Source organism: Panthera pardus, unplaced genomic scaffold (genome assembly GCF_024362965.1).
Source record: "Panthera pardus isolate Hobbes unplaced genomic scaffold, ASM2436296v1 HiC_scaffold_21, whole genome shotgun sequence".
NCBI classification, from domain to species: Eukaryota; Metazoa; Chordata; class Mammalia; order Carnivora; family Felidae; genus Panthera; species Panthera pardus.
In genome coordinates, this window is record NW_026526777.1 from 11,963,629 (window position 1) to 11,977,506 (window position 13,878).

Consider the following 13,878-nt stretch of genomic DNA (forward strand, 5'->3'; position numbering starts at 1 on the left):
GAGAGGGAGCCCGAGGATCCGAGGCGGGCTCTGGGGTGACTGCAGAGAGTCCAGTGCAGGGCTCAAACTCCTGAACTGTGAGATCATGACCTGCGCTGAAGTTGGACGCTTAACTGAGCCACCCAGGCGGCCCTGGAGTTTAGATCAGAAATGTGATCAGAAACCACACTATTTCTGATTTAGAAAGCTCACCTTTGCTGCTCTGTGGAGTAAGTTGTAGTGGGTCTTTTGATTAGTTAGTTGTGTCTCTCATACTCATGACTTTTCATGGGCCGGCTTATATTATAAGATTTTATATTGATGTGCCACTGTTCCAGCTGATCCTGGGTGATGTGAGCAATGATCGCCTGGTTAGAGTGTGTATATTCTTATACTTTCTTTGCGTCTGTTAAGGCGTGCCAACTTCTGTTTATTGGTAAGGCTATCCTAAATTTAGGAGTAAAACTTCTTTTAACTGTTTCAGTAAAAAGCTGAAATATGTTTCTACTCAGTCCAAAACACATTAACTTACGTGTAGCACATTTCTTCATTTGGATAAAATTTGGTTGTTTACAAATGGCCCTTGTGGATGATGGTAGATTGTTCTCTTTGTCTTAACTGATTTTCTCACACAGTGGATTTGGCATACACGGCCAGTGAGACAGTTGACGACAATTTTGGGTGTACAAGTCATTCCTAACTGTTCTGATTATCCCCCTTTGAACCCTTGTGCCTTGTCAGGATCTTATATACATGGCAAAGGAGAAGGTATTTGAATGACAACAAAAGTGGGCCAGGATAGTGATATTGAGATGTTACCTGGTGTTAAAATGATCCTGCTGTATTTAACAGAGCTTCTTTGAATTTGGATCCTGTCCTTAAAGTAAGACAGCATCTTTGTGAAGGGAGACTGTTCGGTAGTGAGAACAAAAATGGCAGGATGGCCAGGCGAAAGGATGTGATTGCTGCCTTACACTGCAGCATCATCACTGTCCATGCATAACATCACTAGGAGGTGAGGTTTTGCTGAGCAAAATGGTTGATACCAGGGCTATTGGAAATGTTAACTGAGGTAAGAGACTTGTGTTATTTCTGCTACTGTCTAGGATCATGAAAATTCCAAAGGCATAGCCAGCTTTAGAGGCATAACAAGAATCAGAATAAATTTCGGCAGATGTACGAATTGCATGCCGTAGTCAAGGTAAGAGAGGTAGCCACCTTGTCAGAATGGAGAAGGAACTTTCTACTGTCTCTTGTTAGGAATAGACAGCAAGGGGCACCTGGGTGGCCCTCGATTAAGTGACTGACTCTTGATTTCAGCTCAGGTCATGATCTCACGGTTTGTGGGATCCAGCCCTGCAGCAGGCTCTGTGATGATAACACAGAGCCTGCTTGGGATTAATTCTCTCTCTCTCTCTTTCTCTTTCTGTCTCTCCCTCTCTCCCTCCCTCTCTCTCTGCCCCTGTCTTCCTCTCTCCCTCTCTCTCTCTCTCTCAAATAAAATTAAATTAAATTAAATTAAATTAAATTAAAATAAAGGAACAGACAACAAACTCAAAACCTGCCTTTCCTGAGAGTCTCACTTGTAGGTCTTGTCCACATTGAAGTTGAGACCAGTATTGGAATAAGAGACAAGTCTTGCAATCAATTTATGGCTGCGTCAAGGTGCTGTAACTGTAAAAACAATGGTAGCGTTCTCCACCACTGGGTTGTGGTCATTATGAACAGCAGAGAATAGTCTGACACTGGAGAGGTGTTGTGTTTTGGTCTTTAGGGGGGCTGCAGTGGTGTGCAGATGAGCCACAGGTGGGGTAGCTAAGAGTAAAGCATAGCAACAGCCACCACGAGCACCGAATGCCGGCCTGGAGGCCAGCTGGCTGTTAGTGCGTCCAGCAGAAAACTAAAAACTTCGGGGTGCTTTTATCTCCATAAGTCTGTCAGCTCTTTGAGAGTAGGTTCTTATTTTTGGCAGAAAAGAGGGAAGGGTTTCTGTAATCAGAAAGATTTGGCACCAGTGTGGACAAAGCTCTTTTAAGGATGGGAGAAGCGTCTTCAGCTTTCTGTGATTCTGAGATGTCCGCTATAATAAGGGCTCAGTGAAGAAAGCATATTCTAATACCCTTTATCAGCAGTAGCCACCATGTTCAGGAAAGGATACATTTGTGACATGGGTAGGCTTAGGAACTTTAAGGATAGCTTTCGTTAGAGGACAAATCTCTTTCTTCTGTAGGTATTTCATGCCTACGTGAGTCAGCTTGGCTGCTGTAACAGAATACTACAGACTTGGGCTCTTAACAGAAATCTATTTTCTCACAGTTCTTTTTTTTTTTTTTAATTTTTTTTTTTTTGAATGTTTATTTATTTTTGAGACAGAGAGAGACAGAGCATGAATGGGGGAGGGTCAGAGAGAGAGGGAGACACAGAATCTGAGACAGGCTCCAGGCTCCGAGCTGTCAGAACAGAGCCCGACATGGGGCTCGAACTCATGGACCGTGAGATCATGACCTGAGCCAAAGTCGGACGCTTAACCAACTGAGCCACCCAGGTGCCCCTATTTTCTCACATTTCTGAAAGCTAGAAGTTCAAGTTCAAGGTGCTGTCAGAGTTGGCTTCTGGTGAGACCCCTTTTCCTGGCTTGCACACAGCCACCTTCTCACTGTGTCCTTATGTGGCCTTTCCTCTGTGTGCAAAGAGAGAGCAGTGAGTCATGGTGTCTCTTCCTCTTATAAGGATAACCAGTCTGTCAGATTAAGGCTCTGCCCTTCTGACCTCATTTAACCTTAGTTACCCCCTTAAAGGCCCCATCTCCAGGTAACAGTCCCATCAGGAATTAGGGCTTCAACGTGGGAATTTTGAGAGGACACAATTCAGTCTATAAAAATGCCCCAAATAACTCTTTGTGTACAAGTGCAAAAAATAAGCTTAAGGGATTCCTACTTGCCCAAAGTAAAAGAACATAGTTATACTATAACACCTACCGGTGAATGATCCTCTGATAGTAAATAGCTTTGCTGTATTTTCTACAGTGTGGTTACAAGGGCTTTTAGTTTAGATTATAATTTGTTTGCTTTGGGGAAGAAGTGATCAGGGGGGGTATTTTGCTCAGCCTCATGCAGTAATAGAAATGGAGGCAGTTAAGGAAGAAGCTGGACAAGGTTTAATTTTAAGGCAGATTTAATAAGCTTTCCTTCATTGGTGTATTAAGTCCAAACGGTAGGAAATAGAGAATCCAGGATTTGCAGGGCAATGGTTTCAGGAAACACAGAAGCTTCTGGGTTGAGGCCTTCAGTTAAGGTAGGACGCGTGGAAAATTTCCATTCAGAAGACACTTTGGAATGTGTTTTGTCTGTTTTACAGAAAGTGGTGTAGTACAGTTTACAATTTGATTTAGCAGATTAACAAGAAATGAATGCATGCTGGCCAGAGAGAGGGCCCCAGAGAAATGTTTGTTTATAGACTGCGAAATTGGATATAGCATGACCTGATTAGAGATTCTTAGAACATTAATAATCTGGGATAATCCTGGAAAATATTTTGCCTTATTTTAGTGTCATTAGACTCTGGAGTCACCCACCGCATAAGAGACCTAAGCACCAGATTGGCCACAGGCAGAGGAGAGCACCCAAGTTATACCAAGGTTATGTTTTAGGTTCTTTTACAAAAGGGGAAATGGCTACAGAGGTTCTCCTTACTAAGGTGGGCTCTCATTGAGATTTTGGTGTTTGACTCTTAGAAACACTCATTTTGCCAATGACCTTCCTGTTAATGTTACTACATGCTGGGTCTAGCCTAGCGATTCTCAATTGGAGGTGATTTTGTCCCCTTGGGAGATATTGGGCACTGTCGAGAGAAATTTTAGGTTGTCACAACTTGGGGGAAGGTGCATCTCAGGGGGTAGAGGACAGGGACGCTGCTAAACACCTTACAGTACACAGGACAGCATTCTAAAAGAATTTTCCAGCCCAAAATGTCAGTTGTCCTAAAGTTCAAAAACCTGGGTCTAGCTCATGGCTTTCAGTGTAACTCAGTCCTTCTTTCTACTATTCCTCCTGCCTGTTTCTAAAATCCCTTGGCCTCTTTGGGGGCTTCAGAACTTTTGACCTATATGGCCATTGATTTGTTTTTAATAGATTCTGGTGAGTTGGTCTGTTAGTGTGAAAAGTGCAGCTAAAAGATTGTTTGCCAGTGATGAAAGGTGAACATAAAGTTGTTCCTCAGTCTTTGGCCACAGGTCAACAAGTAGTCCAGGCTCTGTCTTGGTGGCCTTATTTATGCCTAAATGTTTGAAGGAGAGCTGCCTTTAGTTTCCCCATCACAGCCAGCCACCACTTTTTCCTGCTCTTGCTTATCGTTGGTTAATTTCATTTCAAATCTGTACTCCTCAGGCGTTCCTGTAGGGTAGCTTGTACATTTTGGCTTAGTGATGGGCCCGTGGTCTTCAGCTGGGGAGGGTGGGACAGCCATCTGCCTGGGCAGTGGGGGGGAGGGGTCAGGAGACATGACTGTTGCTCAAACACACGTTCAGCGAGGCCTCCAGATTTGAGCCACATCTTTGCCCTCCTTTCCCGAGGGACCTGGTACCGGTTCCTAAGCCTGTGGTCAGTTCTAGGGACTGTGGAATCTGTTGGCACCTGCCCTTCTGCTTTCTAGTGGCTTTTCTCCTCTCATTCTTTTTGCCCTTCCTGGTCTTTATCTTTAAGCAAACTCTGTAACTGCTGTTTTTAGTAGGGTTGAGGGCACTGGGGAGAGTAAGGGGAAAATTCATGTATTTATCCCTCTCTCTTTTTTAAAAAAGTTCTTTTATTTATTTTGAGAGAGAGTACACATGGAGGAGGGGCAGAGAAGAGAATCCCAAGCAGGTTCTGTACTGTCAGTGCAGAGCCTGATGGGGGACTGGAACTCACAAACCATGAAATCATGACTTGAGCTGAAATCAAGTCAATCGCTCAACTAACTGAGCCACCCAGGCACCCCTTGTTTATTTCTCTCTTACCGGAAAGTCCTTGTGGCTTTCATGTTCTACCTCTTTGTTTTTCTGCTTAATGTAATTTGGAGGTTTTTTCATATCTGCAGATATAAATCATCTAGTTCTTTTAAAGGAATGCTGAATATCTCATTGTGTAGACGTACTGAGATTTATTTAACCATACTCCTGTTGAGGGACATTTAGTTTTTGTTCTTTGTTTTTTTGTTTTTTTTCCTATCACAAGCAAATGCTAATCAGCTTTATATCTGCCTTACATCTTGAAGTTTTTTTAAAGTTTAAAATATGTGCACACTTGAGAAAGAGTGCAGATCTGACCAGCTCGTTTCACTGCTCAGAAACTCCTTCAGTGACCGCCCGTGTCCTCAAGATCAAGTGTAAGTACCTCAGCACAGTAGACGGAAGTTCTTCATCACCTGCCTGCTGCTGCAGTGGACCCTCTTACCTCACACTGTTGGACTTGTCCGTGACAGCAGCCCCTTGCTGGCTCTGTTGCCTGTAGGCCTTCAAATATATCGAATTCGTGGTTTTCTAGAGAACTAGGGCGCGGAAATAGTCTAGGAACGTCCACCTTCTCTTCCTCTCTCCTGCTGCCCCCAACCTGGCTACCTTCTACTCTCTCTGCAGGATTTAGCTTAGGAGTTATTTCCATTGTTGTTGACCCTCCACCCTGCCAGCCCCAGTCTGGTCTGGTGACCCTCCCATGCCCCCTTGTCTGACTACAGTGTACTTGTCCCTCTGTCTTCCCCAGAGGAGGGAAGAACGTGAAGCCCGAGAATTCTCTTTGCTCTTGTCTTTCTGTCCTAATACAGCGCTGGCACGTGGAAGTGGGCTTCCCTCCTGTAGTGTGTTGTGTGGGATGGATCAAGGCAGGGAGAAAGGTGCGAGACATCGAGGATCGGGACCTCCTCAGGGGTTCTGACCCACAGACCGTGGCCTCGTTCTTCCCCCTTATCTGGACTATTCGTCCAGTCCCCGATTTTAGAGGTAGGGAACCAGACCTGCCAGGTAAAGTGTCCAAGGACCGTATGAATGTGTATTACTTTAAATTTATTACCTGTGGCATTCGTGTGGTTAGTGACAATCCATTTACTCTTTCCAAGCCTTGGTTTCCTTTTCTGGACAATGAGGATTTTGAGCCACATAGTCTCTATGGCTCCTTCTCTTTCTTTATACAATTGTGTAATCCCGTCAGCCGGCCGGGGGAGATTATGGCACATGGGTGAGGGAGGGTGTTGATCCCATGGTAATTAAAAAAAAAAAAAAACAACTTTACAGTGTGTTTCTTATTCAGCTAAATCAGTGGTTCATAACATTTTGCTCTGCAGGGGACATTCAGCAGGGTTTAGAGACATCGGTGGTTGTCCCAACTGGGAAATGCTGTGGGTATTTGGTAGGTAGAGGCTAGTGGTGCTGCTAAGTATCTGCAGTGCGCACAACAGCCCCTCCAGTAAAGTTCCGGCCCGAAGTGTCAGAGTTGCTGAGGCTGAGAAGCCCGGAGTGAGCTATTAAACCACCCAGTAAGGTTTGAGTACTTTCAAGGCAAAGCTTAATTTCATACTTCTTAGCATTTATTGCAGCGTTCGTGACCTTTTTAATTTGATAAAGACTCTCGATATGTCCATTCGTTCAATGTTTAATTACATTGAATGGGACGGGACTATTTCTTGGCTCTCTTTAAAAAGAGACTAGTTGAACAAGATTATTAAATACGTGACAAGCCTTTGCAAAAAAGGTCACCGTAGTCAACCAAGTGGCTGAATTGGATTAGGTTAGACCTCACTTGATCCACGTCCCTCCTTCTTTACTTCTTCCGTCACTGAGGGGCACTTGCCTCTTAGCCAGCAAGTGGGGTAGAGCTTCTCTTCATCCCTTTAGTTCTGGACACAGCGTCAGTCATTCTGCCTGGTCACTCCCAGTGTCAACAGCGAGGAGAGCAGTGGAGCAGGCAGGAATCAAAGGTGCTGTTGCAGATGTGCTTAGAGGGGACCAGCTTCCCTCAGCAGTGTCGTGTGGGAGCGGCACAGGGGAACTCCAAAGCCTGGGTTCCTATCTCTGCCCCAACTGTGTAACCCGGGAAGGGGGGTTATCTTCTTAAGTATCTGTTTCTCCATCTCAAAACTGGGGTACTAACATACCTTCATAGAGTTACTGTGAGAATTAAGATTTATGTGTAAAGCGTTTAACCCAGATTCTGGCACATAGTGAGTGAGTGGCAGATGTTGCAGTGAACATCTTCCGAATCACCAGGACCATGGCTGCTCTCTTCCCTGGAGTTAAGTGACCAAACCTAAAGTCACATCAGTGCCAAACACTTCTTGATAGGCCTGCTGTCCTCTACTCACAATGGTGCGGAAAGATTTTTTTATTGTGGGAAGAGATGTCACGGTACTGTGACCTGATTTCGACACGCCACATTGCTTGGGTACAACGTAGCAGACATCGTAGAACAATTTAGGACACGTACTTTTCCATGCTTCGGTTCTGTATTTGCCTTTGTAGATAGCATGTTCATTGTTGATGCGCCATCCTGATTTACCTGGAGATTTGTTTTTTCTTTTTGAGGTTGAGGGTTTATTGAAAGAAATTTGATTTACATGAGGTTTCTTCTCCCGCCCTCCTGGTGGCTTTCAGTTTTTAGATTTACTTCCTAATATTCTGGCACAGTTTACACTGTTTGGCAAAATAAATAGCTAATTAAGTTTAGAGAGAAACACCTAGTTATGAAGAAACAATGCATCTTTACCTCTGTTGGTAATTTTAAGGATATGATTTATTTTTGGTTACTGTCCTTAGAGGCTTTTAATCTTCAGTCTGCTAACCTCGAATACTGTGTCTTAGGGACAAAGAATGTCTTTGTGTCTTTGGAATTACACATGACCAGGGGCTTATGGTTCTGTAGGTCGAGATGCTCCCCCATGTTCCCCCCGCCCCGTGTGACTGCACATCCAGAAGCCACTGAGCTTGTACTAAGAGCTCACTGCCGTGCATTTCATGACAAGCTAGTATCATGCCCAAGCAGCAAGACTTGAGATCTAGAATTTTAGGGCATATCAAACCCTAATGATGATAATGTTATGTAATATAATCATACGATAGTATTTTCTAACCTGTTTTTAGAATGTAGAACTCCTGCTTGTACATGCCCCCCTCTGCCCTGACAAACAGGGCAGATCTGTGTCATAAGGAAAGATGGAGAGGTAAAGAGGACCTAGAAAAGAAAATGCAGTGAAGAGTGACAGAGCTTGGTTTTCTCCCTCTTGGAGTAAAACCTGAAAATGTTTGAAATGCCAGAAACTAGACTGCTAATTCACGTGAAGTTTCTTTTTCTGGCTTCATATTATTAGATAGGCACATTTATGAGATGGCGAAGCAGGGTTAGGCAGGTAACCAGTGGAGTAGTTTCTCTGAATTTGTTTCCAAGTAAGTGGTATGTTTCCCAAACTTTCATCTTGGTTAGTTCTTGCAGGGCAGAATTCGTGCTTGCTTCTGGGATCGCTTGTCCATTTGCTGGGATGGTGGCGGACAGAGCTGAGCTCTAGGCTCAACTAAGAGGGTAGTACTTTGTCCCTTTTTACATCTTTCTAACTTGTGTTTTCCACGGGTATGGTATATCAGCCAGAATCTTGAACTATTCAAGGGAAAACATTACTGAGGATACTATTACTTAAGGATGCTAGCTTTGAATCGGTTGTTTGTTGATGTAGAGTTTCATGTGTAAGAGTGATTTCTGGGTTATTCCATTATCTTTATGAATATAAGAAAGGAGGCATGGGAATGCCGTTATCCACTTGTCTGTGTGTCAGTGGGCCGTGTGACGTGTGGACTTGAGTCCTACCAGGCACCGGCTTGGCCAATTAGAAGGCTTGGAGTCTAGTGTGGGACAAGTACCATCACAGAATAAATAGGTAGCAGAGAATAGCAGAGAATAAATAGGTAGCAGTAAGTTTGAGAGAAGGTAAAGGAACAGGATGGAGGGATAGGACCTGGCACTGGGCACAGAAAGACAGAAATGAGAGGGGAAGTAGTTTTGAAGGAAGGCCTAGAGAGATATCTGTAGGGTACGCTGGCTCACATGTTCAAGTAGTGCCCTGCGGTTCCAAATCGGTTCAAAAACTGTGGGAAGGTTGGCCTGGGATAAAGTGATAAGTAGTAGTAATCGTTTGAGAAAAGGCTTTCGTCGACTAGGAGAGTAGAGTCAGATCCCAGGGGAAGACCCATCTTCTCGGAGGGCCGTTAACAGCTGTACCCCAGGATGACCGGGCAGGGTGATGAAATGGGAAGACCACCTGAATTAAATGTCAGGAGGCATGGGTTCTAGTCTGGGCTCCGACATGGATTCTGTTCCTCCCTGAGACTCTGTTTTCTTTATTATAAAATGAGGTTTTGAATCAGTTAGCTTTTAAATCCTTCCATCTTTGAATTTCTTTTACTCTGTCTTTTCAGCAAATATAAACATGTAGGTCTAATCCTTGTTAGTGGCATTATTTTGAAAACCTAGGACAGAAACATAGAAATGATGTGCTTTTGGGGCTCCTGGATGGCTCAGCCAGTTAAGCAGCTGACTCTTGATTTCAGCTCAGGTCATGATCTCCTGGTTTGTGAGAGAGTCCCATGTTGGCCTCTGACAACATGGACCCTACTTAGGATTCTCTCTCTCTCCCCCTCTTTCTGCCCCTCCCCCACTTATTCTCATTCTCTCTCTCTCTCTCTCTCAAGACAAATAAACATGAAAAAGAAATAATGTGCTTTTTAAAAAAATGTTTGTTTATTTATTTTGGGAGAGAGAGAGTGCGCGCATATGCACACACCCCAGGGAGGGGCAGAAAGAGAGAAAGAGAATCTGAAGCGGGCTCTGAGCTGTTAGCACAGAGCCCAACATGGGACTCAGTCTCCTGAACTGTGAGATCATAACCTGAGCTGAAGTCAAGAGTTGAACACTTAACCGACTGAGCCACCTAGGCGCCCCTAATGCGCCTTAGTGCGAAGTAACTTTTAGAAGATTTTCAGGATCTGTTGTTTGAACCTCATTTTGGGAGTGTAATAAAAGGAAGAAACCTGTTTGTATAGAATTTGCTAAGATTAGGACTGTATCACCTTTCTGGAACGATGTTTTGATTCTTTCTTATTGCACTAAGATGGAAATTTTAAAGTCAGAGTTTCAGGCACCCCTGACTTCTTATCACAGTACCCACACATCCCCATGTGACTCACCCTGCTTCTAGCAGCCTGGCTGAAGGTGAGATGCTCCATCACTTGAAAAGTCCTGCACCTCGAAGTTGGTACAGTTGGAATCTCAGTTGTCGGGGAGGAAACCCCAGGGCAGGGTTGTCTTCAGCCACAGCTGAGCCACTCTGAGGAGTCCTGGGTGTGCGCTGCCTAAACAGAGACTGTATTCTACAGCAGCAATTGTGGGCCCAGAGAGAGGCGAACTACAACTAGCCTTTGCTATGTTACTTTCATCTTTAGGGGATGAATTTTCTCCCTAATTTACGTATAGGAAAGTACACATTAAGAGCACCAAACTGGGTAGCAGAATTCCTTAGAAAAATAGAACTTTAATAAAACAAGGAATTTTTCCAGAAATCTACATGATTCCTATTTGCTAAGTTTAAAAAAAGTAAAAATGTGTAGATTAAGAAGAAAGAACGAACAGCCTACATGTCATCCCCTCTCTCCCCATGTCCTGCTGTTTAGTTCAGTCTAAGAGCCACTGGGTGGGTTTGAGTAAAGCTTTGAAAGCTTAGAAACCAAAAAGAATAGATCGAAAATTTAGCTGCATAACATTGAAAAATGTCTACATAGAACACGTTAAACTACCATATTGACTGGGAAAAACTATTGCAACTCTTATGTTCAAAAGGCCAGTTTTGGGGCGCCTGGGTGGCTCAGTCGGTTAAGCGTCCGACTTCAGCTCAGGTCACGATCTCGCGGTCTGTGAGTTCGAGCCCTGTATCGGGCTCTGGGCTGATGGCTCAGAGCCTGGAGCCTGCTTCCGATTCTGTGTCTCCCTCTCTCTCTGCCCCTCCCCCGTTCATGCTCTGTCTCTCTCTGTCTCAAAAATAAATAAAGGTTAAAAAAAAAAATTAAAAAAAAAAAGGCCAGTTTTCTTTGTATGTAAACAATATATACAAATAAATGAGGAAAGGAGTAGCAACCCATCAGGAAATGTGTAAAGGAAAGGAACAGAGCATTCATAGAGAAGACTTTTAAGCATATGAGAAAATGACTGTTCTCATTAATAAGAAGGCAGTATACTGAGGTAGCATTTGTCGTCTGTTGCATTGACAGAGATCCAGAGTTAAAGCATCTTTTGAAAAGTCTGTGGGGACACAAGCACTTTCAAAACTTGCTGGTCAGATTATAAATTAATACTACCTCTGTGGAACACAATTTAGATAGCAAATTTACTAATACATATTACCTTTGACCTGGCAATTTCACTTCTAGGAATTTATCCTGCTAATATGCTCCCACACAAACTGACAAGTGTATGAAGTTATTCGCTGTATCATCATTTGTAGCAGCAGAAGAGTGTAGACATCACAGATGCCCATTAATAGGGGACTGGTGAAATAAATCATGGTGTATCTCTACAGTGGACTATTATGCACCCTTAAGAAAAACTTCGTGGGGAATGAAGTCTCAGGCATATGTTAAGAGAAAAAAAAGTAAAGAGGACTCTGTGTGTAGTCTGTATAAGAGAAGGTAAAGGAGAGTAATGTATTTGCTTGTATGTGCATAAAGCGTCCCTGGAAATACACCCTCACTGCACTGGTTGTCTCCAGAGTAAATAGGCAGCTAGAGTTCTAGAGTGTGAGAGAGACCATCTTAGAAGACCATTTTAGATCCTTCGAATTCTTAACCATGGGGATTTTCCTCTTTTTAATTATTTTTTAAGTAATTTTTCAATAAAAAATGAAAACATCTTTCAATTCAAATGAAGAAAAAAGTATCAAATTTATCCAGTACATTTACAGACCCTACAACATAAACATCAGAGAATTTTTTCTTTGCCGTGTAGCTGCAGATACCTTAGCTGTCTCTCTGGAATTGGATTATTCACTAAAGCTTCTAACAGTGAGTCATTCTTGGAATGATCTCTGTATGACATTCTTTTAATGTCTTACTAGTTTATATGTGCTTATGTTAAAACTTTCTGCATTAATATTCAAAACAGATTTGTTTGTAGTGGATATTTTATTTATTGGTCATCTTTGACGTGTTTTGATAAGGAATATTATTGAGACTTTTAAAAAGAAATAGGAAGATTTCTTTATCCCTTTTTCTTCCCCCTTGTTCCTCAAGGCAGATAAGCTGAGATGCAGTACTCTCAATATTTTTACATACACTGTAATTGAAGTTTTACCCACAGGAAGAAGAAGGAAATACTTGCAAAGCACAAAAAACTTCCTGGCTGCAAGACTGTGTTTTATCCTTATCTCCGACCAATGATCTTATGGTTATAGCTCGAGAGCAAAAAGCTGTTTTTCTAGTGCGTAAGTACTCTTATTATTTTTAGTGCCTTTTATTTTGATGCATAGAATAGGACGGAAATGGGTTAGCTAGAAAGAAAAAATGTTACTTGTATGCATTATATGGTGGCGTTCTACAGTGTACTTTCATGTTTTGTATAACACTTATTTTCAGTTTTTTTGTACCTCTCATTCTCTTTCCTTCTTTCGATTCTGTTTGTTTCCTCTGCTTTTCTTTCTTGGCTGCAGATACTTTAGCTGTGGTTATGTGGCTCTTCAGAGGCAGAACTGGGCATTGCCCGGTTCTTGCAAGGGGCGGGCAGAGCTAAATAGGCCGCTGGCCCCTTCTTAGTCATAATGTGAATGGAGGTGATTTTCAACTATATTTTGAAAACTCATAGGACACTAGTTTCTCACTGTGGGCATAAATTTTCAGTTCATAATTTTTGTTGAAGACTAAAATGAAGGTTGACATAAAATATGGAAAACCTCACTGATCAAAATCAGATCATACATTATTAAACGGCTGTGGAATGGTCTTCAAAGTAGATTTATCCTTCTGTAGCATAAGCCTTTTTCTTTTTTTAATATTTATTTCTTTTGAGAGTGAGAGAGAGTGGGGGAGGGACGGAGAGAGAAGGAGAGAGAGAATCCTAGGCAGGCTCTGTGATGTCAGTTCAGAGGGCTCCGTCTCACGGTTCGTGAGACCCGGGTCGAAATCAAGAGTTGGATGCTTAACCGATTGAGCCACCCAGGCGCCCCTGTAGCATAAATCTAATAGAAAAGTCTTCTTTGTCATCTGAAGATAAAAGTCATTGCATAAATACAACAGATGGGGTGGTACATAAGAATAGTAGTTTTCTTCTGCAAGAACTGAGACATTAGATGGATTTAATTGGAGGAGGGGAGAGACTACGGGCCAGGAGACTAGGTTGAGTTTTATAAAAATCTTATAAAGTTTTTTAAATATTTACCTATAGAGACCCAAACCCACTAATATAGAACAATTACATTCTGTACTTATTCTAAAGGGAAACTGTGAAATTTATAAATTACTGTTTTAGTATGCTATAAAGTTATTTTATATGATAATTTTTTCAGCAAAATGGAAATACAGTGATAAAGGAAAGGAAGAAATGCAATTTGCTGCTGGCTGGAGTGGTTCTTTAAATGTCGAAGAAGGGTAGGTGCCAGTTGTTTCTCAGCTTGTTAAATGTATGTGTGAAATTGTTTGACTTGTAGAGCAAGAAGTTTCATCACTGGAGTATTTAGGTAATGTATATTCATCCCAACTTAGAGGTTGTGGAGCGTGATCTGGTCAGCAAATTTAAATTTTACTCACGTGATTACTTTTTTAAAAAAAACTAGTTTGCAGAGGATTTAAAGAGAAGCTCAGAGAGAATCCCATACTTTCTACATTTTGTTGTTTCCCGTGTTCAT

General features: G+C 42.5%; 1 protein-coding gene across 5 annotated transcripts in view; it reads left to right on the top strand.

The window, feature by feature from the left end:
• RAB3GAP2 (RAB3 GTPase activating non-catalytic protein subunit 2) overlaps nucleotides 1-13,878 on the top strand; it is a 102,280-nt gene that overhangs the window by 24,161 nt on the left and 64,241 nt on the right. For 3 of the 5 annotated variants that reach the window (XR_008424542.1, XM_053908962.1, XM_053908964.1), the window contains exons 3-4: nucleotides 12,327-12,462; nucleotides 13,540-13,621. Coding sequence is in view for 4 of the 5 variants with exons in the window: in XM_053908962.1 (XP_053764937.1) it covers nucleotides 12,327-12,462; nucleotides 13,540-13,621 (218 nt within the window). In the remaining variant the exon portion in view is untranslated. The remainder of the gene's footprint in view (nucleotides 1-12,326; nucleotides 12,463-13,539; nucleotides 13,622-13,878) is intronic. The other 2 variants (XM_053908963.1, XM_053908965.1) reach the window with 1 other exon arrangement.